Source organism: Dioscorea cayenensis, chromosome 15, assembly GCF_009730915.1.
Source record: "Dioscorea cayenensis subsp. rotundata cultivar TDr96_F1 chromosome 15, TDr96_F1_v2_PseudoChromosome.rev07_lg8_w22 25.fasta, whole genome shotgun sequence".
Lineage (NCBI taxonomy): Eukaryota > Viridiplantae > Streptophyta > Magnoliopsida > Dioscoreales > Dioscoreaceae > Dioscorea > Dioscorea cayenensis.
The window spans coordinates 21,525,946-21,552,509 of NC_052485.1; the positions used below are offsets into that span (position 1 = coordinate 21,525,946).

General features: G+C 34.1%; 2 protein-coding genes across 2 annotated transcripts; one reads left to right on the forward strand and one right to left on the reverse strand.

Annotated features, from left to right (window-relative positions):
- Window positions 1-1,078: 1,078 nt before the first annotated feature.
- On the reverse strand, window positions 1,079-4,238 carry LOC120277996. The gene has a single exon (XM_039284871.1). It carries the CDS (start codon window positions 4,014-4,016, stop codon window positions 1,329-1,331), a length of 2,688 nt encoding a protein of 895 aa, XP_039140805.1. The 5' UTR covers window positions 4,017-4,238; the 3' UTR covers window positions 1,079-1,328.
- Window positions 4,239-10,834: 6,596 nt separating this feature from the next.
- On the forward strand, window positions 10,835-13,543 carry LOC120276684 (CCG-binding protein 1). The gene is made up of 3 exons (XM_039283356.1): window positions 10,835-11,091; window positions 12,794-12,867; window positions 12,953-13,543. Exons 1-3 carry the CDS (start codon window positions 10,875-10,877, stop codon window positions 13,265-13,267), a joined length of 606 nt encoding a protein of 201 aa, XP_039139290.1. The 5' UTR covers window positions 10,835-10,874; the 3' UTR covers window positions 13,268-13,543.
- The last annotated feature ends 13,021 nt before the right edge of the window (window positions 13,544-26,564 follow it).

A 26,564-nucleotide genomic window follows, 5' to 3' on the forward strand; every position in this document is an offset into this window, starting at 1 on the left:
TGAGAAATGAAGAATTTCCAACTTACAAAGCTGGTTATATGAGTTGAAGGAAATGCTGTTTGATGACATGGCAGTGTTGGATATGAATGGGTCCCATTTTTTACCTTATTAAAAGCAATATTTAGTTGCCACGTCATCGAGAAGGCTGAATGGTAAATTGATTCATACAGTGAAATTATTTGCATTAAAAGAAGTGCATGAACAGTAACTTTGATAATTGAGGTGAAATAAAATGTTATTTTTAATGTTGTATCAATTACTTCTAGTGCAAGTAGAAGTTCAATCATGGACTTGTGAATCATATCAGTTCTACACTGATTACTTCTTCTAGAAGAGATATTATAATATTAAATCAGTGATACCTCATTATTTTAGTGAAATCACACTAAAAAGATCACATAAAACATATTGCGGATAAACAGTCATTTACATGTTTTACATCAAAGAAATGTAGTAAAATTTAAGGGAAAAAAAATAGATAAATCACTCGAATTAAAAAAAAAAAAAATTATTCCGAATGACTTGAATAAAAAAATACAATAATGACCGAAGTGCAACTCCACTAGATGTGAATAATACAAATATAAAAAATAATGGACAATAACATAAAAACACAATAACATATGTGTCCCTAAAAACCTGATCACTTGTGAGAAAGTTGAAAAAAGTGAAAAAATAAGAGGAAATAGCACTTCCCTTAAATAGAAGGAGTGATATCGCTTTCAGTATTTCTGGTATTCATTTGTCAGAAAATGATAATAGATTCGGAAAATTTTATGAATTTAAAAAAAAAGTTTTGGAAGTGAAGAGAAAATGAGTTTTTAGTTATTGACTCACTTCCTCCACCTCAGTTAAAAAAATTGTTGAGGTGGGTTTAATTCAAAATATACTTCAAACGAAAGTGGTGGAAATGTCACTTCTCCAATTTTAGGACAAATGAACACTAGAAGTGATCAACAAATTCTATCCCACCATAAAAATAGGACACAAGTAGCAGAAAATTTTCTCTGCAGACAACAAATTACGTACAGATTCAATGCAACAAAAATGCTAACACAAGAACAGGCACAAGAAGAAATGACAAAATTAAGATGCTAGCTTGAATTTCATCACTCTGCAATGAGTATCACAAAATACAGAGGATCCTAGCTTACAATGTCATTTAGATGCAGCACTGAGAGTCTGAGATCTCCATCAGTTGCAAACTCAGAAAAAACAAAAATACAAGATTAGTAAACTGAACAAGAATAAATTAAATTTTGCTGCAGAACACAAGCTATTGACAGTGCATAGTCAGACAAGAAAGAGAGGAAATATGAAAAACTGAACTAGATTTCTGAAGTCTCTAAAACAGTAGATAGTCCTGCAGCTTCTGAAGTCTCTAAAACACTAGATAGTCCTGCAGTTTCGACAAATGCAGGATCGAGAAACTTAGCAGCAAATGCCCACATTCTGTACACATCTTCAAAATTTGTGAGGTAGCCTAATGAGGCAGTGACAACCTCCACTCTGATCACAGCATGCTTAGTATCATGACGGCCATTTTTTATTGGTCTACACCAAACATTCTCACCGATGTCCACTGCTCCATTCAGTTGTTTGCCATTGTTTTCCATGATTTTTATATGACCAAGAAAGCTGATTCCCAAAGCAATGCCATCCTTCTCAGCAAGTCTTTGTACAATTTCCGGGTTAATCACCGTGCCGTTTTTATCCTTTATATTGAATGCCACAGCTGCACCTCTTTCATATTTGATCTTCGGACCATAAATGTGGACTAGAGGCAAACCATTCTTGCCTTCTGAATCTTGTAAGTGCAACTGCAGCAATGAGGTTACTAGCCAATTCACTAGATATCGCAGCCGTAGTGTGGTTTTGTTTAGACCCATCATGTTCACATGATCAAGATGTCTGCAAACAATCTCCGGCTCTTTTCTGTTCCATTCTTCAGTGTCATCATCATCATCATCATCTCCATCACTGATGCTATTGTTATCGACTAACTTTCCCGCATCTAAATTCCGGCTCAGTCTTCCACCAGGTTTATTGTCCTCCAAAATGAAAGAAACTCTTCTACTCATGGTCGCAAGATGATCATTCTCTTCGATGCCATAGAATCTTCTATTTACATCTCTTCTTCCTAACAACCTGAAATCGCTTTCGGTTTCCCTTCTTATTGCGCTTTCCTTCATCTCCATTACACTTTCCGAACCATTTTGACACCCGACAATAGAATTAGTGAATTCCGCATCTTCCTCAATCTTGGTGGCACAATTTTGCTTGCATTTCGGTAGCTCTTGCGATGCAGACAAGACAGCAGCATCAAAAGAAAAAATACGACCATCATAAACAGGATTGTCCAACATCTTAGCTCCAACTCTTGGTGATGTTCGCTTGTGATACTTAGTTTCACTTCCATTAGACAATGAGGTTGATAAAGGTGAACCGTTATCACCTTTGTTCAGCTGGCTGGAGTTTTCTGACTGAATTGGACTCTGACCCAAATCGATCCATAAAGAATTTTCCGATAGCTCATCCTCACTGGAAACCGGGCTCTTCATCACATCCCCAACTGAAACACTCTCAGCTTCCTCGAAGATTGTACTTGCTCCATCCCTATCAGAGCTGTTATCTTGATCGACTTCAGTCTCAAACACATCACGAACTTGAGCTGATGTGAATACACCAGAGAACGCAGGCAATTGAGAACCTTGCTTCGTATCGGTCACTGATACATCTTCATTTCCATCAACTTCTTCATCTTCATTGACACTGAAATCATCTAGACCATCCAATGAGTCACCTAGATACTGAGGAAACACAGGAACAATTCTTACCATTCCTGATCCAGTGCTACCATTTTTGTTTTGCATGCTTGCCATCACTGATTTTTTTATAACAAGACACCCAAAACCAGTAGGATCAGAACCGAACACTCGGTAGAACGATGTTATAATGAAATCAGGCCGAAAAAGGGACAACCCGAGCGAATCCATGTCTTTAGGACCCAATGCACCTGCATCAAGCAACACATGCCAATTGTTCTGCTGCGCCAATGCCATCCACTGATACGAATACTTCGCACCAGTAACACGAGACTGAACAGGAAACACGAAAAGCCCGGTGGCCGAATCCTTCTTCCTCCTCTTCTTATTCGAAGACAACTGCCGCCTCAGCTCAGTCGAACAAAGTCTGAGTGTAGGCCATCTAAACCAAGCATTATAAATCTTCGCCCCCTTCTCCTTCGCACTCTGAGCCATCCAATGCACAGACTGACTCTCATGATCAAACATTGTCAACAACTTCTTGTTTGTATGAAATGGATAAGAACTAGCAAGCAATTTAAATGCAGAACCTCTACTGACAGTAAACACAAGACCATACTCATTCTCAGGAATGTTCAGATAATTCATGATTCTAGCTTTGATATCATGCTCAACAGTTCCATCTTCAGCACCACCAAAGAGAGCATGGTTACTAAGATTAGCAGCAGTTATCTCCGAAAGACCGAAAGCCGAAGATTCATAGTTTTGAAAGCTCTGAAGGTAAGAAAACAAGCCGAAACCACAGTAATCAAGGCATACCTTAGCACCAGCCTCTGAAAGGTGATAATACTCATCATAACGAAGCTTGTCAACCTTCTCTGAAGCTTTGAACTTTGGGTAGATTGTGAGGAACCTTTTGTAGGACTCTTGAAGGTCAGGGATGGAGTCTTCTGAGCTGAAGCTCATGCTTGAGAACTCAGCAGTGGCACAAAGGAACTCCTTCTGAGCAAGAACCTTACCAGGGGCAATGGCTTGAGAACCCAAATCCTGGGACTTGAACAAAGACCCATCTTCAGAAGCCTCATCAAGAGCTTCCCTTATTTTGATTTCTTGAAGATGTGCCAAGATTGATGGCTTCTGCTTCTTCTTCTTGGATTCTTCATGGAACTCAGAGAAATCCTTGTCCTTGTTCTTCTTCTCCAGGATCATGGCTGCACAGTAAGATATAGGCTTCCATAGAGACAGATGCATGAATGCAGCACCAATCTCAGACAACAGCAACAAAAATCTTGCTAAAAATCACAACTTTCTGAGAACAAACACTCAAACCAGTAGACTTGAGGAACAACATTCATTGACCAATAGCAAACAAGATGATTAGTACAAAGGCAACACAAACACTCAGCATTGACTTTTTCAGAATTTGTTTTTTTTCTTTTCTTTTCTTTTTTGATATAACTCTCTTACTTTTTTGGATCTCTTGGATTCCATTTGTAAAGCCTTCATATGTCCATAGTTCTCTTTTTCTATTCTTCAGTAAAAAGGTTAAATCTTGGAACCAGTGTTCATATTTTTGTCCTCTTGAATGATTCAATGCTTGACAAGCACATAGTAATGGCTGTCAACCACTACAAATTGGTAGGTGTGTTGTATTAAATACATTCATCTAATGATAAGATTAAAAAGCAAGTTCTTTAAACTACAAACTTTTGTAGACAAGATCAAACATCTAATCAATTGTTTTATTACCTTCACATGTGTAATCAAAAACAAGATATTTCTTTCTTATATATATATATATATATATAAAATGAACCACAACATGAAAACAAAATGTTTTGACTGTAATTTTAACTTATTACATGAAATAAAAAAACAATCTTTCCTGTTTGTTAGGTACAAATCAACACACAAAACCATTAAAAAACTAAACTTGAAGTTTGTTCAAGTCAAAACAGATGCCTGACTCTCCCAAGAAACCTTGTGTCCCTCTTCATTTTGTTCTCTTCCTTACACTTTGGAACTTTGTGGTAATAAAAATGTAAAGAAGTAGTTGTGAGATTCAAGCTTGGAATCACCATTTTATTCTCACATATATAAAGACTTTAAATCCAGTTTACCATGTGATTAATTTTACTTTTTCTATCCATTCACTGTATTAAATGCAAGTGGTCATTGAATAAACTTTGTTTTTTTTTTAATGAAAGTGTCTATTTGTTACATTGGAAAAAAAAATTTGAAAAGCATAAATATTAGCAGCAAAATAAGAAGAAAAAAAAAAATTAAACAGACAAATTAAGTTCGACTAGAGATCACAAAATTTACCGGAAAGATGAAGAGTAAACCGTAACTGAAGCAAAACATCTCATCTTAAATAGCACAGAAGAGATGAGAGACATTTACTCCTTAACTAGGTATGAGGTTATGCATTGTATCACATAAATCAATTGACCAACTTAGAAAGTCAAATTTGTATTTAATAGTCTTAATGAAGTCCTCTAAAACTAGTTTTTTTTTTTTTTTTTGCATTCAAGGTTGCAGATATAATAATATAATTTTGTTATTTCCATATAACAAACTTGTCATTACTGATTAAACAAAATGTTTTCTGTTTGAGAACAGACATAGACTTCAAAACTCAATGCATAATACAACAATAACTCCCAAAAAATAATTGCATTTTATATAAAGCATTGGATGCTTGTTGACCAAAATGAAAGTTGGGCAATGAATAGTAAGGAACTGGGTACACCTAACCTAACTATTAAAATCATTTAGCCCCACATATCAATCAAAGGGAAAATTTGCAATCATAAAAACAACTGGATAGAAAGGACAACTCACATTTATGCATATCCATGTGCATTGGCAATATAACCAAAACATTTTGACAAAAAAAGAAAAGTTAAAAGATAAAGAATAGTTTCTTGCATCTTTTTTTACTGTTTTGTAGGGGACCCTGCATTTGTTTCTGCCATTAAAGACAACCGCAAATGCAAGAACATTCTCTTCTCTGTAATGAATGCATGCAATGGATTTAAACCCCTCAGAATTGTCAACAGAAAAACAAACCTGTATTCTCTCAGTGATGGACACAATACCATGATGAAACCAGCTGTGATTTTGTGCAGACTCTGAAAATGAAGACATGTTTCATTGTTTGGTTCTTGAAACACAAGGATAAGGAAGGGTAAAGGATGGAATAAAGTGTCTTAAAACTTGAGATTTGTTGAAGTTCTCAAGATGATTAGTGATAATGTGGGGGTGCTTTTGATGAAAGAAACACAAGAAAAGAGAATTAAAGTGTTCTTCTTTGAAACTTTAGAAGCAGATGGTGAAGTGTTGTTATACTTGTTGTGATTATGAGTAGTGTAGTTATGATTGGGTACTTTAATGATGTTTTCTATTAAATAATCTAATAATTAGTCATTATCACTCCTTTAGATGTTCTTTTAATACATGACTGGTCAACAGATGAAATTCTAAAATTTCATGGGTGGTAATTGGTAAGTTACTATATCTAGTTTTTTTAACATACAAAATTGTCCACACTTAATATTGGCAGTTTGGCACTATATGCAAATTTTCACTTTAGTACTTGAATAAAAAAATGTATTATTTTGGTCTCTAAATAACACAAATAAATATTGAGTAGTTGTAAGATAAACTTCCATAGGCAAAGACAGGCTTCGAATCCTTTCGAGCGCGTGTAAAGTGGCTTGTCTATGTTAAAAAAAATTATAAAAATAAAATATCATGGTACTAACTAAATTAATAGAAAAAATTTATTATACGAACAAATGTCATAAATTGAGATGCTATCATGACACAAGTTAAACAGAAGATAAACATTTTCACATTTTTCCAATTTTTTTTTTTTTAGTTTAAGGGTCAAAGTGCAAATTTGGATATAGTTCAGGGGCTAATAGTAAACTTTCACCCATAATGAACCTTAAAGTAATTCTAGTTGTTCTGGGCCGTGCAGCCCACGGGCCGGCATAACATAGTGATGGGCCCGGTAGTTAAATGCTCCTTGGTCCAACATTTACACAAGGCCCAAGTATTATTACATGTATGCATATATGTAAAAGAGAATATCTATGAGTTCATTAAAATTTACAATTTTCCTGACCGACTTCTATAACAATTTTTTCATACTTTTCAGTAGCTCTTTTTTAATTTTATTTTTTTTATCCTATGTCATCTTAATAATTTTCTTAATTTTAGAAATATTCATTTCTAATGTTAAAACTCAATCTTCTAATGACGGGAGTATAAATGAATTAGTATGTGCGTACACGGAGAAGTTCGATGGAAGAGTATTTCAGTAATTTGGCAGGTGACGGGATTTTATGGTTCAATCGGATCTATTTGATGGGAAATGTGTCAAGGAACAAAAGTCACAATTTGTGTCCCACAAACTCGTGAATCATACCAAAACTTGGCCAAATTCCATGTTTAGGCCTCGAAAACCTTAATTTTGCCATTTTTAATAATAATTTATTTCGTTATATCTTAGGATATAAATTTCTGATTTGTGAGCCATTTATGGCAATAGTCTTTATTTTGTTAGATCTTTTATTTCTTGCTAATATTTGAAAATTTATTATTTTTGGTAAATTTTCAAATTATCTCCTTTCTTAGTGTTATTTTCGCCTATTTAATGTAAGCCTACGGGAAAGATAAAATCAGTTTTGTGATTATTATTTAATTAAGTAATAAAGATTTTACTCTTTTCAATTCTTAGCTATTTTTGATCTAACAGGTGTTGGAAGCTTGTTATTGGATATTCATACGCAAATCAACGGTCTCAAATATACTGTTCTTCTAATATACATTACTGATAAAATAAGGAAAACTTGTCCATTTATGCCCAGCAACAAGTATGTTGATGAACTTACCGCTCTTTTGACTTGTCATCAGCATACTATCATTCATTTACAACCAAAATATCAGCATGAAAATTAATTTGTAATTATGATTTGTAGTTTTATATTTTATAATTGCCCTCAAATATATGTAAAATGCAGTTTTTCTTCATTAATCAATGTTTTGAAAATTTATGAATTTTAGATTGTTGATTGCACGCATCATTTCACCAAATCTGCACTCTACACATTTGGTGATAAAAAAAATTAAATAATTATATAAAATAAATATTTATACTAAAACAAAAGACATCATATACCCAATTAAAATTAAAATATATTAATTATTTTATTATAATATTAAAATACAGATACAACTATGCTTTCAAATAGGACAATTGGTATTTCATTTTGCATTATAGCTCAATAGTCAAGGATCCGCATGTGGTTTATCCATATATATACATATATATAACACTTTCAATACATACGGGAAATAAATCAATTTGGAAAAAAAAATAAAAAATTAATTTAATGCTATTAATTTTTAACATATCCTCCGAGAATGAGATCTCCCATGACCTCACAATTTTTAACTTCTAATATTCACCATGTTTTATTAGCATTGATTTGCTGCTCCTTTATATTTTGAAAAGTTATTTAAAAATAATAATAATAATAGAATTTAAATCAACAAAATCTTATAAAAAATAAAAAACTTATGTGACGTTCCTATATAAATTAACTATAATATATTATAAGATCAGAGAACCTGTCTTCATACTTAGAAAAGCTATATCAAATAATAATGACAAAAATTAATTTTAATATATTATGAAATAACCTATCGCAAGATAAATTAATCTAAAGCTATATTTTAAAAAGTTATTTTAAAAATATATTACTATCATAAATTGAGCCAATATTAAAGTACATGCAGAAATTAACTTTAATACTTATTATAAGAGATAATAATCTATCCATATTCTTAAAAAATATTTTTAAAAAATATTAAATTGAAATTAGTTAAGGAGGTACAAAAATTAACATAAAAGATAACCTATAAAAAAATAATTTAAGATATTTAATTTTAAAAGTACATCATGTACATACTAAAACTTAATAGATTATAAAATAATTTATGTTTCTGTTTTGATAAATTATTTTTAAAATAAAATAACTGCTAATGATTTTTTATTTATTGGCATCGGATATTAATGTGTTAAAAAAATTGACTTTATATTTGTGTCACGTTGAGGCTAATTGATTAAAATATTGTAATTTTTAAAATTATTTCTCAAATTGCGCATTTCCGTAATTATTTACGGAAATGCGCATTTTATATTATTTTATTATTATTTTTTAAATTAATGGTCCCACTAATTTTTTAATATTTAAATTTTATTTTTTTAAAAAAAAAACAGAGGGCCCCATTATTTGTTTAATATTAAGTTTTTATTTTTTTAATATGTCTACAATGTAGATGAATGTATGCACACGCTGCAAGAACATGACGACAGTGTTTGAATTCATCCCAACAACTCCTTTATTATAAAAAAATATTAAAATTATTTATTTAAATTATTAACAGTCGGTTATAATTAGTGAAAATAGAAATAACATAGTAGAAGTGATAAAAAATAATTTATAAAACAAATTAATAAAAATTATAAGGGCTTAGAATAATTTAAATAATTTATAATAGAAATAACAGTGTTTTATAAATTATTTTTTATCACTTCTACTATGTTATTTCTATTTTCACTAATTATAACCGACTGTTAATAATTTAAATAAATAATTTTAATATTTTTTTATAATAAAGGAGTTGTTGGGATGAATTCAAACACTGTCGTCATGTTCTTGCAGCGTGTGCATACATTCATCTACATTGTAGACATATTAAAAAAATAAAAACTTAATATTAAACAAATAATGGGGCCCTCTGTTTTTTTTAAAAAAAATAAAATTTAAATATTAAAAAATTAGTGGGACCATTAATTTAAAAAATAATAATAAAATAATATAAAATGCGCATTTCCGTAAATAATTACGGAAATGCGCAATTTGAGAAATAATTTTAAAAATTACAATATTTTAATCAATTAGCCTCACGTTGACGTGTAGATATATATATATATATTTAAAATTTCATTGATCATGATTTCATTAAACATACAATGAAAATTTAATATTAACTTAAAATGGATATTGTTTTAAAAACTCAACAAAATTATTTCCATAATATCCATTTTTCTTTAATAAAAAGAAAAGAAAATGTTTTGAAAAATTTCCTATAAAATATCTCAATTTGAGCACCAACTCCGAGATAAATATCTCCACGTCAGCTCGAAAGGTATGGTCGAAGGCGGTGACCAGAACCCGATTCGATGGATACTTCCAACGCCCGCGGTTTTTATACCTCCGGACAGAATCAACGGCTACGATTCTCCGACTTTTAATTCTCAGCATCTAATTCAGAGACTTCTCCAGACACCCAAAAAAAGTCACCCTTTTACACTTAAACACCATAATCAAGTTAATCCCAAATATCATAATTCTAAATTTTTACATAAAATCAATTATAAACGACCAGTTATTATCATAAAGGAAAAATTAAAAAATTATTATTTTATTATCTTTATTAATGATATATTAATATAATTATGTAAAAACATCATTTGCGGGGAGATTCGCAAATGATGAAAAGTAAAAAAAATAAATGATGGCACTGACAGGGTTGAAATGTAGAGAGAGAAAATAGAACGTAAATTTTCAAAGATTGAAAATTTGCAGACGTCCTTAGATGATGAATCTTATATATATTTATATTATATTTTAACAAATATTGATACACAAAATGATATAGACATGCAAAGGTATAGAGTTTATGTGCAAGCTCAACAACACATGTGCGCTTAACTTGTGCGAATATGTCTCATCATGACATGAACATTCTAGCCAAAGAAACCAGTGCCAATAAATCAAGTGATCATTAGCTAATATATTAATACGGAACTTATTTAAATTGTTTATTTTAAAAAAAATTATAAATTTTTTTTTTGAATATTTTAAAAATAATTTCCAGCTCAGCTGGGTCAAAAAGCGAGGTCACACTATCAGGTTCAGTTAGAAATGTTCTTTTTTTCTTATAAAGACTCATCCTTATCCGATATTTATTCCCGCTTTTTCTATATAAAAACGTCTCATTCGGTGCATCGTCTCGCAAGAAACCCAAGCGATGAGGACCGTTTCTCTCCGATCGCCGGCGCCGGCCACGGTTCCATCTCAATTCTCTGGCATGCTCTCCCGATCTAGGTCGCCGATGATCGTGCGCTGCTTGCAGAGAAGGGACGAAGTCTCCTCCATCCCCAAGCTGGAGCCCTTCAGCCGGAGTCGGATCGATCGGCTCGTCAAAGACCCTCCCCTTTTGGAGAAAACTAAGGACGATTTCACAGGTCGCTTCTTTTTCTGATGATTATTCAATCTCTTTGATGCTCGTTATTTATGGATTTATTTTATTTTATTTGCTTGTTTTTTAATCCGTGAAACATCTCGTTATTATGGAAAGTTTGGGTAAAATCGATTTATTAAAAACCAGGATTTGATTTGGTATGCGATGATCCAAATCCAAAATTTTGAATCTTTTATGCTGTGCAGGTTGTGATTTTGATGAGAATAGAGTAGCTTATGCATGATGATACCTCTGCTTGCGTTTGTGGGTATTGAAATTTGGCCCCAAAAAGAAAAGGGAGAGAAATACTGTAGATTGTGATTTTCTTCTTTAATAGGTCTTTTGGCTGTGATTTTGATGATAAATTTATTTGAGTTGAAGAATGAAGTGATTGAAACTGTTGTTTGTCTTTATCCTGATGGCAATCTGCATAGTAATCCTTATTTTCTCTGATAAGTGTGAATTATCTAGTAAAATTGAAGGTTTTGGGTAGTATGAATGGGAGGCAATCTGATCATGATAGTCCTCTGGTCCTGTTGTTTTAGCTGTACTTTTACCACGTCTAGTGGTAGTTTGCTTTATTTTTTTAATTGAAGTAGTTTATTCACTTTTTCAAAAAATAAATAAATAAATAAATAAATAAAATCTGATCATGATATGTTTGAATGAGGGAAGTAACTGTAACCATCCCATGTTTTGATGCCAGTGCAATGGGTTTTGCTTTTGAATCTCGGAAGTTTATCGAGAAAAGGTGTCTCCTTTGCTGTGTGAGGATGTTCTTGTATACATTTGATCCTTGGTTTGATGTTGATGAGAGCCTTATGTGCCAGATTGTATTTTCAGGGCTGATAAATAAGTCTCTTGTTTTAGATGTTTGAATCATTATTTTAGCGTGCAGACCCATGGACTTGGATTGCTAATAAAATATCTGAATCTTAGGTTAATATATTGATTGTTTTGATTTGAATTATTTTATAGTACAGATGATGCTTTTTTACTTATGGTGCCAACTCTGTTAGAACCTGTTCGCTTGTTGTCTTTAAGATAGTGATGGATAGGGCTTTTGCTTTCAATAAATTTGGATGATGGAAAGTAGAGACAATGTAATTATAGGAGCTTCTGTGCTTGTTAGCTTCTCTAATTATTGATCCCAAAAATTTAGCAGCTTTTATTGAATCATTTACTTGGCCCATGCATTGTTTTTGAGGTACATTTCTGATTATTCATTAAGCATTCTGAGAAGTGGTTTGCCATTAAATGTATATTTATGGCTACTGATAAATAGATTGAAATTCACAAACGATTACTTGCAGGTGTTCCAGGTGCTAAACTTTGAGACAATAAATTACTAAAACAAAATCTATCATTGAAATTCACAGACAATCGCAAAAATTACATGATCTTGATGTAGTATAAGACACATTAGAAAGTGCAGAGGAAATCCATTGTTAGGCTTTGTCATGTTGAGTTGGTAAGCTAAGTGAAAACATGTCTATGTGAAACTGGGCATATGCAGGCTTAAGTTGTTAATCCCACTATTTATTTGAAACATGTCTATGTTTGATTTAATGATTTGTTTGAAATTTTATCTTATCGGAAGAGTGCGGTCATCTTATTGTTTTCCTTGTTCTTTGTATGACCTTTTTAGTTCCAATTAATATACCCAACGCATCATATTAAATGTCTTTTGGCCGTAACTTTTGTAGATTATTGCTCCACCCTTGAAGGAGAAGAATCTTGCAGGTGCTGGACAGCCTATTTTGAGTTAAGAGATCTCGAAGTAAGTTCATGCACCATTCATCAATTCATTTGGATTATTTCTATCCATAAGCACAACAAGTAAACATGTTTTCTTCGACGAACAGAAGGAAATGTCACAAGAAGATATCGAGACACTTATAAGGCAGTCAGGTGGAATAAAATCTCTTATAGACTGTGTACATGGAATCACAGCAATGCAAAAGAAGCAAGAAGGCAAGTTCGCTATACCCACAGTATCAAACAAAGAGACCGAAAAGAAGATACCATTTCCGGTCCCCGATGGAATTCCAAAATCAAAGGATGAGCTTGAAGAAGAAGAGAAAGCAAGAATGCCTGATTCTTCGCACACCCGGCTTCTCAGAGCCATGGGCAGGTTTCCTGCTTGGTATTCCCAAGCTCCAGACCATGAATCAGATTGATGAAGGACAGAGTCAGGGTAAGTAGATTGTATATATTCTTAATGTTTTTTATTTGCATTAAGTAGTAGGTGTCTTATTAGTGTTTCTTGTTTAGATCTACAATTGTGTCTCAATTGCTTGGTTGTGCGAGTTATAAAGGTTTATTGTCTTGTTGTACTTGTTATGTCTTAACATGTAAAAAAAGACATAATTGTTAAGGACACTCTTGTTTGGGAGTTTTCAAACTATAACAACAACAAAGTTGTTACTTCCAATTATTTAGGGTTGGCATATGAATTATTCTCTTCCACTTTGTTAATGGTGAAAACTTACATATAAATTAAGCTCTTAGTGTATCACTACATAATTTTTTTCCTAAAAACTTTTTAGTCTATTCTTTATATATATATATATATATATATATATATATATATATATATATATATATATATATATATATATATATATATATATATTATAATTTTTTACTAAAGGAATTATTATTTTTTTATGAGGGTATTTACTAATCATCTAAGGACTTCACTTGCATAATTTTATTGCTCTTAATTTGTTCTTAATAAATATCACTCCCAATTTATTTCGAGTAATATTTTTTTAAGTAATTCTATGATATCCATTTTAATATTCTCATCTCAGCTCCAATTGTTATTTCCATGTATTGTTTTTTTAGCCCTTCAACATTTTAAGTTGTATGTTAATGCTGGTTAAAATTGAATTATATTATTATTATTATTAATTATTGATCAACAAAGACCATGAAAGCTTAAGCGGTCGCATTACCGCACTAATATGATTTTCTTGAATCTTTTGATAAAAAGTTAAATTCATTATATATTAATAAGTGGATTCAGGGCCATGCACACGTGTGCCATTTTATATATGTTATCTGGTGTCAATAAATCAAAAATTTGTTAGTATTAAATATATAACTATGGTAATAATTGATTGATATTAGTGAGAAATATTTATTCCAAACTAACTCTAAAAATTGTGAGTCATTGTTGTTGGTTGAATAACGTGGATTAGTAATTAAAATAAGTTGTTTTGGATAATACTAATTAAATTTTATTTCATTAACATATCATTACTCGTTTAATTGTTTTAGATGAGCAAAATTTCTTTAAGCAAAGCTATTTCTGTTCCAATTGTTTCTTAGGATTACAACTTGGAATTATTTTCGATAACTAATTTCATGAATTTTCACAATTAAATATATAATGGATTAACTAATATAATCATTATTAATTATGGATTATTAATTGAAAAATAAAAAGTAAATATATTTTTAACATTTTGTTTTAATTTATATTAATTAAATCAAATTTTAAATTTTCCTTGCACTCTTATGCCCAATCGTGCATCCCCTAATTCATGGTCCTAAATGCACAAAAACATGTAATTATGATGTTTTTAAGAAATTATACATTGATTAACAAGAATGATAATAAATTTATTTTAAACCGTAATGATTTTTAAATTGGATAGAGATTTCGTTTTAAAAGAAGAAGTGGATAAATTATGAATATATTAAAATTAAGATAAGTTACCATGAATATACTCCCTCCGTTCCTAAATACATGTTGTTTAAAGATGTTGCACAAAAATTAAAGATAATATCAAATTATCTAAACTTTAACATAAAAAATAATCAAATTACTAAATTATCCCTCTCTTGAAACCATATATTTCTCTTGGGATTATAAATATTACTCTATTCATTTATATAACTTAGGAAATTAAAGATGTGTAAAATTGAAAAAAAATAATAATAAATATTGCCTTGATATTATAAAACAACAACTACTTTGGAATAATTTTTTTTTTTAAAACAACATATATTTTGGAACGGAGGGAGTGTTAAAAATTGAGAGAAGCTACATGGATACAATAAAGAAGAAGAGACTAAAAAGGGGTAAATATTACTGTTGGTCACCAAATTATACCCGATTATCAGTTTGAGTACCACATTTTGATTTGTATCAAAATGGTCTCCCAATCTTCATTTCATTTCAAAAAGATGCTGCCCAAAGGTTTCCGGTGAGTTTATTCTGATGTGGATGCCGGCAATCCAATGTGGTTGCAGGATTTTCACATCACCTGCCTAGTAGCATGTGCCACGTGGATCATAATGCCACATGTGCATTACTAAAGCCACTTCAACCCCCTTCTTCTTCTTCTTCTTCTTCTTCTTCTTCTTCATCTTCTTCTTCTTTCTTCTTCTTCATCGCTTACATTCAAGAATCCCGAGAATCCAGAACGTGCTGAACTGCAAGTGCTCTATGAGGGTGTGATCCGGGTATAAAAGCAGCCGATCTGAAGTTTGTATTCAAAGCTTGCTTTGCTTCAGTGGGAATTACGAGCACATCGTCACAAATCAAAGTTATGAAGATGGCTGAACATCATTCACATTGTTTTTGCATTTACTTTTGCTTATTGTGTCTATTTTTTTGTAAAATTACTTCAATGTAGTTGATATCCCTTGAGCACAATTATTGATCTAATAATATCCTAAATGTTTGCGTGATATTTTTCTTTCCGTGAAAGTGTTGTGAAGTTGTTAAAGAGCATTAAAATTTATATTAATATCTTTATATAAACCTTAGTAATTACTTAAATTTAAAAGCACAAAAAAAACCTGCAGAAACTAATCTGTAAAGATATACATAATATGTTGGGGCTTTCTTCTCAATGATCCTGATCTCCCAGTCCATAGCCATAGGGCTTTCTTCCTCCCTATATAACTTCCCTGATAGTTCAATGTGGTTTCTTTCCTTCCAGTGCGCTCCTGTTTTTGAGAGATAGATCACTCACAGTTCAACACCCTCCTCTCCTTAGTGTTTCCATGGACTTGCTTTGGATTCTCATGATTCTTGAATGTGAGAGATGAAAAGGAGAAAGAAGAAAGATTTGGATTATCAAGATTCTCAGATTTGAGAGATGAAAAGGAAGAAGAAGAAGACTTGCTCTGGATTTTCTTGATTCTTGAACGTGAGAGATGAAAAGGAGTAAGAAGAAAGATTTGGATTATCAAGATTCTCAGATTTGAGGAAGAAGAAGAAGAAAGGGGCTGACATGGCTTTAGTAATGCATATGTGGCATTATGATCCACGTGGCACATGCCACTGGGCAGGTGATGTGGAAATCCGGCAATCACGTTGGATTTCCGATGTCCACGTCAGAATAAACTCACCTGAAACCTTTGAGCAACATCTTTTTGAAACGAAATGAAGATTGGGGAATTATTTTGATACAAATCAAAATGTGGTATTCAAACTGATAATTGGGTATAATTTGGTGACCAACAGTAATATTTACCCAAAAAGTCATTGGCAGGGGTGAACAACTAAGCCACTACAATACTTAACACACATAATAGACAACAATTTGGTGGATTAACAAAAAGAAGCTGCTTTTTACCAATTGACATCCGAGATGAAAATTAACCATAATTCAAATTGGACATTGGGTACTCAGAATAACGCACTCCATTTTCATAGGACCCAAGAAGCAAATATTATCCCTCTAGAGCTATAATATTGGGTTAAATTTTTGAGGAGGTCACTGTGTTTTGGCCAATTTCCACTTTGGTCATCATTTTTCAATTTGTATCAAAGTGGTCATCTAAATTCGATTTCATTTCACCGAGCGGTCACTCTTTGATTTCCGGCCAAATTTAGCTGACGTGGCAGCCGGAGTAGCCACGTCACATTAAATAAATTATTTCCTCACACCCAGCTGGACTTGACACGTCAGCAATTTCCACGTCATTTTAATTAACCCACTCAACAAGCTCAGTCAGCGCACAATCACCATCTTCTTCACTTCCCCTCTTTCAAGTTCATGTTTTTCAGCAGAGCTAAGGGAAGAGAATCGATTGACTGTAATCGATGGATGGTTTTCCCCGAGCCGACGTGGAAACGGCGTAAAAGATTGAAAAGAACCTAGACCTTCGTACTTAGGGGCATCGTCGGATGGAGTCGAAAGTTAGGGCATGTGAGTGAGTTCACGAGGGAATGCTTGTAGAAGTGATTTTTGGAGTTTTTTCATGATTGTATAACCCATCCGGTCTTTAGAGGAAGGTGGAAGAGAATGACTAGTGATGTGCAGTGAGATGATGTTCCAAAAGCAATCATAATTCTTTTTGTGCGCTTTGAGATTATGGTCGCAGATTATACATCAATCATAATTCTTTTTATGTCTTGGGTTGAGATTATGGCTACAGCTTATACATGTTGTAATTATACATTAATCATAATTCTTTTTCTTTTTTTTTGTGCAGTTTGAGATTATGGCTGCGGATTATACATGTTGTAATTACACATCAATCATAATTCTTTTTATTTTTTTTGTGCGGTTTGAGATTATGGTCGCAGATTATACATGTTGTAATTATACATGTGTGCAATGAAAAACCATGGATGAATTGCTCGCAGATTAATAGTCTTGAATTGTTGCGATTTCATATTCATAGTCTTGAGTCGGGTACATATTGCGATTCATAGTCTTGAATTCGCTGCGATTCATAGCCTTAAACTGCCGCAGATTGCGATTCATAGTCTTGAGTTGCTCGCAGTTCGCGATTCATAGTCTTGAATTGCTGCAGATTCATAGCCTTGAATTGCTGCAGATTACAGATTCATAGTGTTGAGTTGCTGCAGATTGCATATTCATAGACTTGAATTGCTGCAGATTCATAGTCTTGAAATGAATTTAATTAAAAGTGCTGAATATTGCAAGTTTATACAACTGTTAATGCTATTCTGAAGATAAAAAATAAAAGTACAATAACTCAACCATCATAATGGGGAAGACCACATAATAATTTGAACCCATTAATACAATAACATGGACAAAATAGTTTCTTCCATTTAGAATGTTAGATTCACAAAGTTAACAAATGGTAACCTTCACAATTTTTAATCAATTGAGACAGGTAACAAACAGAAGAGGACACTGTTTTTTTTAAACCTAATTTAAAGCTGCCAGGTCCCCAGGTCCCCAGGTCCCCACTGTTGTGGTCCATACACAATTTTAAAACAAAAGAACATGAAGCACACTGCAACATCACACACTTTAATAAAGCCATGATTATGGCTTCCCAGATGTACTACTCCCTGGTGGAAGCCAAATTTTTCTTTTTTTCCCTGCTTCACTTGCTTTGTTTCTATCTTCTAAATTTCTTAGCATTCCTTCATTATCGATCACAGGTGGTCTTGATGGGAAATGCTTCCTTGCCTGACTCTTGGACAGGGGTTGAGTTTTTGATCCTATTGTTGTTTGGTGAGTTTTCTCATTCTGTTTCATAGGGGAAAATATATTTTCCATCAGAAAAGTTAAGTGGTTCATCTAAAGTATCAATGAAATATTCCAACCGATATACCTGTGCTACTTGTGCAGCTGAATGACTCCCAGTTGTTGCATGATCTGGGCTGTGGCTAACCTGATTAGGTGGCCTTGCAGGCACATGCTTCCTTGCCTGACTCTTGGACAGGGGTTGAGTTTTTGATCCTATTATTGTTTGGTGAGTTTTTTTATTCTGTTTCATAGGTGAAAATATGTTTTCCATCAGAAAAGTTAAGTGTTTCATCTAAAGCATCAATGAAATATTCCAACAGATATACCTGTGCTACTTGTGCAACTGAATAAGTCCCAGTTGTTGCATGATCTAGGCTGTGGCTGAGCTGAGTAGGTGGCCTTGTAGGCACATGCTTCCTTGCTTGGCTTTTGGAGAGGAGCTGATTTTTCCCTGCCATTGTGATGACTTTTTCGAGGTTTGCTCTTCCATCTCCAGTTGTTGTTGTTGTGGGGGTGGATTCATAGGTGTTCTTATTCGATCTACCCAGTGATTCATCGTGGAAAAAAATAAATGTCTCGAATAAAAAATTGTTCTGCATCACTGAAGTATTCCAACATCAAAACTTATGTTACTTGTGTAGCTGCCTAACTCCCAGTTGCTGTAAGACTCTGCAGATCATGAGCTGGGCTATGGATGACCTGAGTAAGTGGTCTTGCAGGTATATGCTTTCTTGCTTGATTTTTGGAGATGAGTTGTTTTTTCCCTCCCATTGTCAAAAGCTTTTCCAGCTTTGATCTTCCATCACCAGCTGCAGTTGTGGGGATTGTTTCATGATTGATTTCACTCCCCTACAATTTCCACATAATCAATTTGCATCACAAATCTGCAAAAAAAAATTTTAGGATTAAAGATTTCAGCTATTACCTGTGTTAGTGTTGCATCTGCATGATTATCACTTACAGTAGGTACGTGGATATCATTTGCTGGGTTGGGTATTTCCTGGGGAGGTTTTTGTATAGCAGGAGTAAATTAACAATTAAATTTCAGTACAAAAATAAACAACTAAATAACATTCCATAGAAACATACTACTACAATTTAAAACCAAATACCTCTACAGTGTGAATAAAATGCTCATGAAGCACTTCCGGATTAATTGTGTCCATGGGGTCCATATGCTGTCTAGCATCCTGTTACAAACCAAACAATGTTTTTATCATATACCACCAAAGAAAGGAAAAACATCAAGTCATACAAGCTCATCATTATACTTCTTCATTTTGTTGTTCTCCAGTTGTCCTTTGTCTCTGTAAAAATAGGTGTCATGTAAGTAATTAATAAATTATAAACAAGCAATATTTCTGAAATGTGAACAAGTACTCACTTGCAAGCCATGGAACCTCTTGTTGTGTCCAATAGTCCCACAAACACTGCACCTCTTGTTGTGCCCTTTCCTACTGACCTTCCCTCTTGTGTAGCCTTCCTGCTCATCAAGTGGATCCTTCCTCCTCATTAAGGGTTTCCTACCCCTATTTCTGTTTGATGGTTCTGGGGGTATCATTGGACCTTGTGGACTCTTGGGCCAGCAATTGGAGTCTTGGGTTGGGTTCAATATATGGTTATAGGTAGCTAGGAAAGATCTAACAGTGTAACACTCATCTATGTAATCGTCAGGATTTTTTTTGTTGTAATAAAGTGATGATATTGCATGGCCACATGGTATACCTGTCAATTGCCACTTTCTACAGCTGCAAGACATATCTTTAGTGTCAACAATAAATTGGCCATCAAAACAAACAACCTGGTACTTGTCACCACCTGACCAGGTTGTCCTGCAGGACCAACTGAGCTGTTTGGCTTTCTCTAACTTGTTAACAATCTTAGGACAATGTCTTGTGGTGCATTTTTTCATTGAGTCTCTTTTTCTTTGGATCCTAATCATGAGTTGTGTCCTAATCATTTCATTTAGAGTAACTATGCCTTTGGTCTTAGCTTCCAAGATCTGGCTGTTAAAGCATTCACATAAGTTATTAAGCAACATGTCACATTTAAATTTGGATTTAAAATGTGATCTGCTCCAGTGTACAGGGGCAATATTTTTCATGAAATTGTATGCCTCCTCTGACTTATCCTTGAGTGCTTCCATTGCCAAATTAAATGCAGGAATATAACTACTCCTAGCACAAGCCCATAGCTGATCCTTTAGCCCTTTGCCTCTAAATCTTCTTCTAAAATTTGTATGTATATGCCTTATGTAATACCCTGAACCTTTACATATCTGTTGGAAAATATATTCAGGGTATTACTACAGTTGCAGTAAGAATTTTCTACAGAGTAATCTTGTTGAGAAACCCCAAGTGGACAGAACAAGGACTTAAGTGTAAAAGTTTTTAAAAGATTTTGGGTTAAAGAGTAATAGAAAAAGGATTGATATGAAATGCTTGTGAAAACTAAGGACTGAAAGGTAAGATGAAGGGACCTTTTTGAAATATTGTGTTATACTTCAGGGACCATTGGATAAATTGAAAGGACCTTTTGAGAATACTATTTCATAATTCAGGGACCATTGATGAGTTTTTCAGGGACTGTTTTGTAAGAAATTATATTTCTAGGGATTGAAATTGAATTTCGGCTGAATCATAAGTTAGAGAAAAAAATCTCAGACTCTTGAGTGTTCATCTTCTTCATCTCCTTCTCATTCTTTCCCTGCTACATGAGAAACCGTGAGTTAAAAATGGGAGTGATGGAGCTTTTGATGTCGATGGAGGAGAATAGGATGAAGTATTGTTTGGTAAAGTATTGTGATGATTTATTTATCGTATACTTGAATGTATGTGTGTGTGTATTTGGTGGATTTGATGAAGAAAAAAATGATTTATTTGGGTTGAAAAAGCATGTTTAATTATTGTAGATGATGAGTGTATTTGAAATTGTTTTTGGAAAAACCTCAGTATTCGAGTTGAAAAATCGCTTGAAATGGAGATGAGGGTTGCTTGAATTCATCGTAGAATTCATCGTAGCACCGAGATTAGGGTTTGGTTTGATTAATTAAGTTGATGATGATGATGATTAAGGTGTTAATGAAGATGGTTGAATTGATTTGTTGGGTTTAACCAAATTGATTTGGTTGGATCAAACCAAGTTGAAATTGATTTGGTTGAGTTGAATTGATTTGGTTAAGTTGGGCTTGATCAAATCAAGTTGAGATGGTTTGGGTTTGGGTTCAGTTGATTTGGGCTAAGGGTTTTGGGCTGAACCAAGTTGGTTCAATGGATTTTGAATAAGAATTGAGTTGGTTCAAGCTGGTTCAGTGAAATTGAGTTTGGTTCAGTGCAATTGAGCTTGGTTCAATGGAATTGAGATTGGTTCAGATTGGTTTAACTGTGTTTAGTCTAAATTGAGTTGGTTTAAGTGCAATTGAAAGCCAGTTTGATTATGCAATGTCGGATTTTAACCGATTGGAGTGAGTGGGCCCAATAGAGAATTGATTATTATTTTTGTATTTTCTTTTGAGTTTAAATATATTATTTATTTTTATTATATTATTCTGTTAGGTGTTGTTCAGTCTTGGGAGGGAGTTCCAGGTCTAGCAAGGAACCCAAGGACACCAGGTGAGTTGGTAGTGGCTATTATTTTAAATAATTGATTAATTATTATTATTTTGAAATAATTATTTAATGGCTAGTATTTTGAAAATAATTGTTTAAGTATTTCTTTTTATCATGTTTAATTGGCGTATAATGTTGAGGTATACGTATATTTATTTGCCGTTGATGTTCCTGACAATCGTATTGATACATCAATTTCGTATAATTATACGTATTTATAAATAGTATAAATACATGTATATGTGATTTAATTATTCGGTTCATGAATTTATTTTTGGATGGTTATATATGCTTTGATTTGGAATGATTTGTGAAATCATGTGCGTGTATTAAAATATTTTACCGACAATATTTGTGGGACTGGTTTTCATTCCTGGCATAGGAATGGTATTTTGTATTTGGACTTTACTGGTATTATGCATGTATCGTACTGTGAATGTTTGTCCTGGATAAGGACCATATGTTATGATTTATACAGTTTGTATTGTTGCTGCATCTACATGTTGGTTTGGATGGTGACGGCGGGCTAAAGCCCGACTACTGCAGTAGTGGGTTCCCACGGGCCAGCCTTTAGAGGTGGCGTGGTGGACCTGGGTGTTGATTTGTCCAGATCAGGTGGGAGCGTAGAGCCCTGATTGGATGATACATCGGGATCCCGGAGTCACCACACGGGACCGGTGGGCCAACGTCAAGGTTATGAAGACCTTGGCGGCTCCCAACCTAGTCGCGACGGCGGCTAAGTCGGGGAGAGTTTTCAGGCTATGGATTTGAGAATGGTTTTATATTATCAGTTATTTTGACATTGATTTATGATGAATTTATGTTTCAAAAGTTCTTTAAAAATGTATTTTGCTAGAATTCTTGTATTTTGGAAAAGTTGGAAAATTATTTAAGCAGTTGGTATTTATATACTTTATATACACTATATTTAAGTATTTGGAATTATTAAGCCACTACCGACCAACTGAATGTGCTGTAGCTGCAGGAGCAGGAACCTAGATTACCTGATCGGGTTTAGAACGAGTCAGGGTTCAGTCCAGGACTGCAGTGGGTCCCTCTTTCTTTCTTTCTTTCTTGTTATTGGTGTCATGATCTTGTAGCGGTTGTACCCGCATATTAGAGTGATTATATTTATTGTATTTATGTATTTGAACATGTACTTGGTGAAAAATTGTAAATTGTGATTTGTAGGTCTGATTTTGTTTAAAACAGGGTGTCAGTTTCCAGTTAAAAGGGAATTTTAACTGATGGGTGCCACATTTACCTCGGTAGAAGGGGTGGGTGTGACACCTTACGTAAAACCTATGTTCACTGTGAGGAAATACTTCCTCGATTGCATTTAGAAGGCCCTATGGGGTAATTTAGGTTTTGTAAAAAAGATCCAATAACCAGCAAACAAACACAACAAAAAGAAAAAACACCAAAGAAAAACATGATATTAAGGAAAATTTAAGGATTCTTATGAAATGACACAAACAAACTTATATTGAAATTATACACTTACCTTCTGCCTGTCGCTCATGAATGCCCAGTGATGTGAGTTGCATATCTCCAAGTCTTCAGCCAAAAGTTCTAGAAAACAGACCCAATTATGATAATTCTCCTTCTCTACTACTGCCCATGCTACTGGGTAGATGCAATCGTTTGCATCAATGCCAACAGCTGTAAGGAGCTGACCACCATACATCCCCTTTAAGAAACAACCATCCACTGAAATTACCTGTCGACAGCCTGCCAGGAATCCTGCTCTGAGTGGGGATAAGCATACATACATTGCTGAGAACACACCCTCATTACATTTAAATTTTATTGTCGACTGTGGGTGTGTCCTAAGCAATTCCAACCTGTAGTCATATAGCCTACTCATCTGAGTGTGCTCATCCCCATCAAGCATTCTAATTCCCAGCAGGATCAAAACAGGAAAACAAATTCAATGTTATAAACACCATAATGCATTCAGTTTGCATGTAAATTAAAGACTTACTAAAGATAACTTGATAAACAGGGCAAAACAAAAGGCATTATTATACCTTAGGGCAATACTTTTGGCCCTCCATGCTTTTAATCTGGATATTTCAACCTCTTGATTTGTTCTGACAGCCTGTATTATACCTCCAAGTTTCCAGGATGGGTCTGCTCTAAACTGCTCCAGATAATGCTCTGCTATCCAACGAACACTGGCATGCCTGATATTATGGTCCTGTGTGCATTCGTGTTTAAGATATCCAGCTTTGATCTGAATAGTATTCTTGTCCTTTAGCATTGGAGAGGCCCACAGGTAAAATGGACAGCCCTTTCTGCAATAAGCCTTACATCTAACCTTACTATTAGGCCTGAAATTCATCACAACCCTATTTTTTACCCCATAATTTTTCACTGCTTGCTTGAATTGTGAAAAACTCCTAAACTTCATCCCTATGTGAAAATGAGGATCCTTCATATCTGTCTCTCTGAATTCAGGATATCTGGCCTTGGGTGGATTTATCTCATCCTCATCAGTTGTGGAACATGACTGTAGATCATCAGATGCACCATAGTCAGTGAGCACCTCCTCCTGATCAACACCTTCTTCTCTACTAGTTTCCTCCTGGACAGTTTCTTCAGGCTCATCAGCACAATCTTCATTACTATCAACCCCACCATCATCCTCCTTACTATTCAAACTGTAGTCAGAGTCATTAATATCACTCCCATTGGCTTCCTCATCTTCAGGATCTTCATCTACGTGGTCCTGCACACCTTCATTGCCTGCATTTTCTTCTGATTCATGTTCCTACACATGTTCAGGGTCTTCATTCAAATGATTAACTTGTTCTGATTCATGTTCCTGTACACCTTCATTGCCTGCATCTTCTTCGTCTTCAGGGTCTTCATTTAAATGATTAACTTGTACTGATTCATGTTCTTCAGGATCTTCTTCAACTTGATCAATGTCTTCTGATCCATGTTCTTGCACAGCTTCATTCATTTCTTCTTCTTCAGTATCTTCATCTAAATGACCAGATTGTTGTACTTGGACGTCCTGCACATCTTCATTGCCTTCCAAATCTTCTGTAACTTCATGTAAATGATCACATTGCTGTACTTGGACCTCATTCAATAGCTTCACATAAATACTTATATGCCTACTCTGACCCACATTCTAAGCCATTCTAATGACATCTGAATCACTTTTTATTTCTCTCACACTACTGCTGCTTTCACAGAACCGAAAACTGCATCCCTCTGTGTAAATACTCAACTCACGGGCCATATGTTCAAGCTCTATTCTTGATAAAAAATCACCATCACAGAAGTCCACAACACCTGCCATCCTATACTCACTCCTCTTTTGAATGTCACCCATCCCGGAGAACATGTGTATTGAAAAATAGTTAGCAATTGGAACTGGCAACATCAAAGCAAAGTGTGTTAAAAAAATTCATCATATAATAATAACCCTCAAAACTAAATTTTCCTCATCAATTGAAAGGGCTACACAACTATCAACTATCAATAAAATACAACATCACTGATAATTTCCAATTCACAACCCATTCAAAATTAGGATTAGGTCATTTGAAAAAGTAGTGTTTAATCACAAGAGACAACACCCCCCAAAAATCTTCTATGCCATGCTTCTTAAAAATGTTCACAAGTGTAAAAAAACAACTATGGATGTAATCAATTCCACAAAAACCAAATTTAACATGTTTGTTGACAATCTTCTTAAAAAAGTTTGAACACCTTTCATAGATTTAAGACATTCCCACTGGCGCTTCATCTTGAGCAAATCAATGTACAAAACGATGAGGTAATGTGACTTACGGTATACTGGAGCTTCATCTTGTGCACCTCTTACCCGCCAAGCGTTCGACATGATGTACGGAGATGGCTACCACCTCCGTGCCGTGCCCTAACTCCAATCGTTCGCAAATACAGAATTTGGACTCCCTCCCTCTTCCTCTCCCCGTTTCCCCACAACTCTCCGGTGATCGGCTTCTCAGATGATCGGCTGTAAGTTAGGGATTGTAGGGTCGGGTATAGGGCCCTCTCACGAGAGAAGGGAAAGAGGGGAAATAAGAAGATGGTGACTGTGCGCTGACTGTGCGCTGATTGAGCTTGTTGAGTGGGTTAATTAAAATGACGTGGACTTCGCTGACGTGTCAAGTCCAGCTGGGTGTGAGGAAATAATTTATTTAATGTGACGTGGCTACTCCGACTGCCACGTCAGCTAAATTTGGCCGGAAATCAAAGAGTGACCGCTCGGTGAAATGAAATCGAATTCGGATGACCACTTTGATACAAATTGAAAAATGATGACCAAAGTGGAAATTGACCAAAACACAGTGACCTCCTCAAAAATTTACCCTATAATATTGAAGACAAAGTCCTTTTATGGCCATCTCTTGATT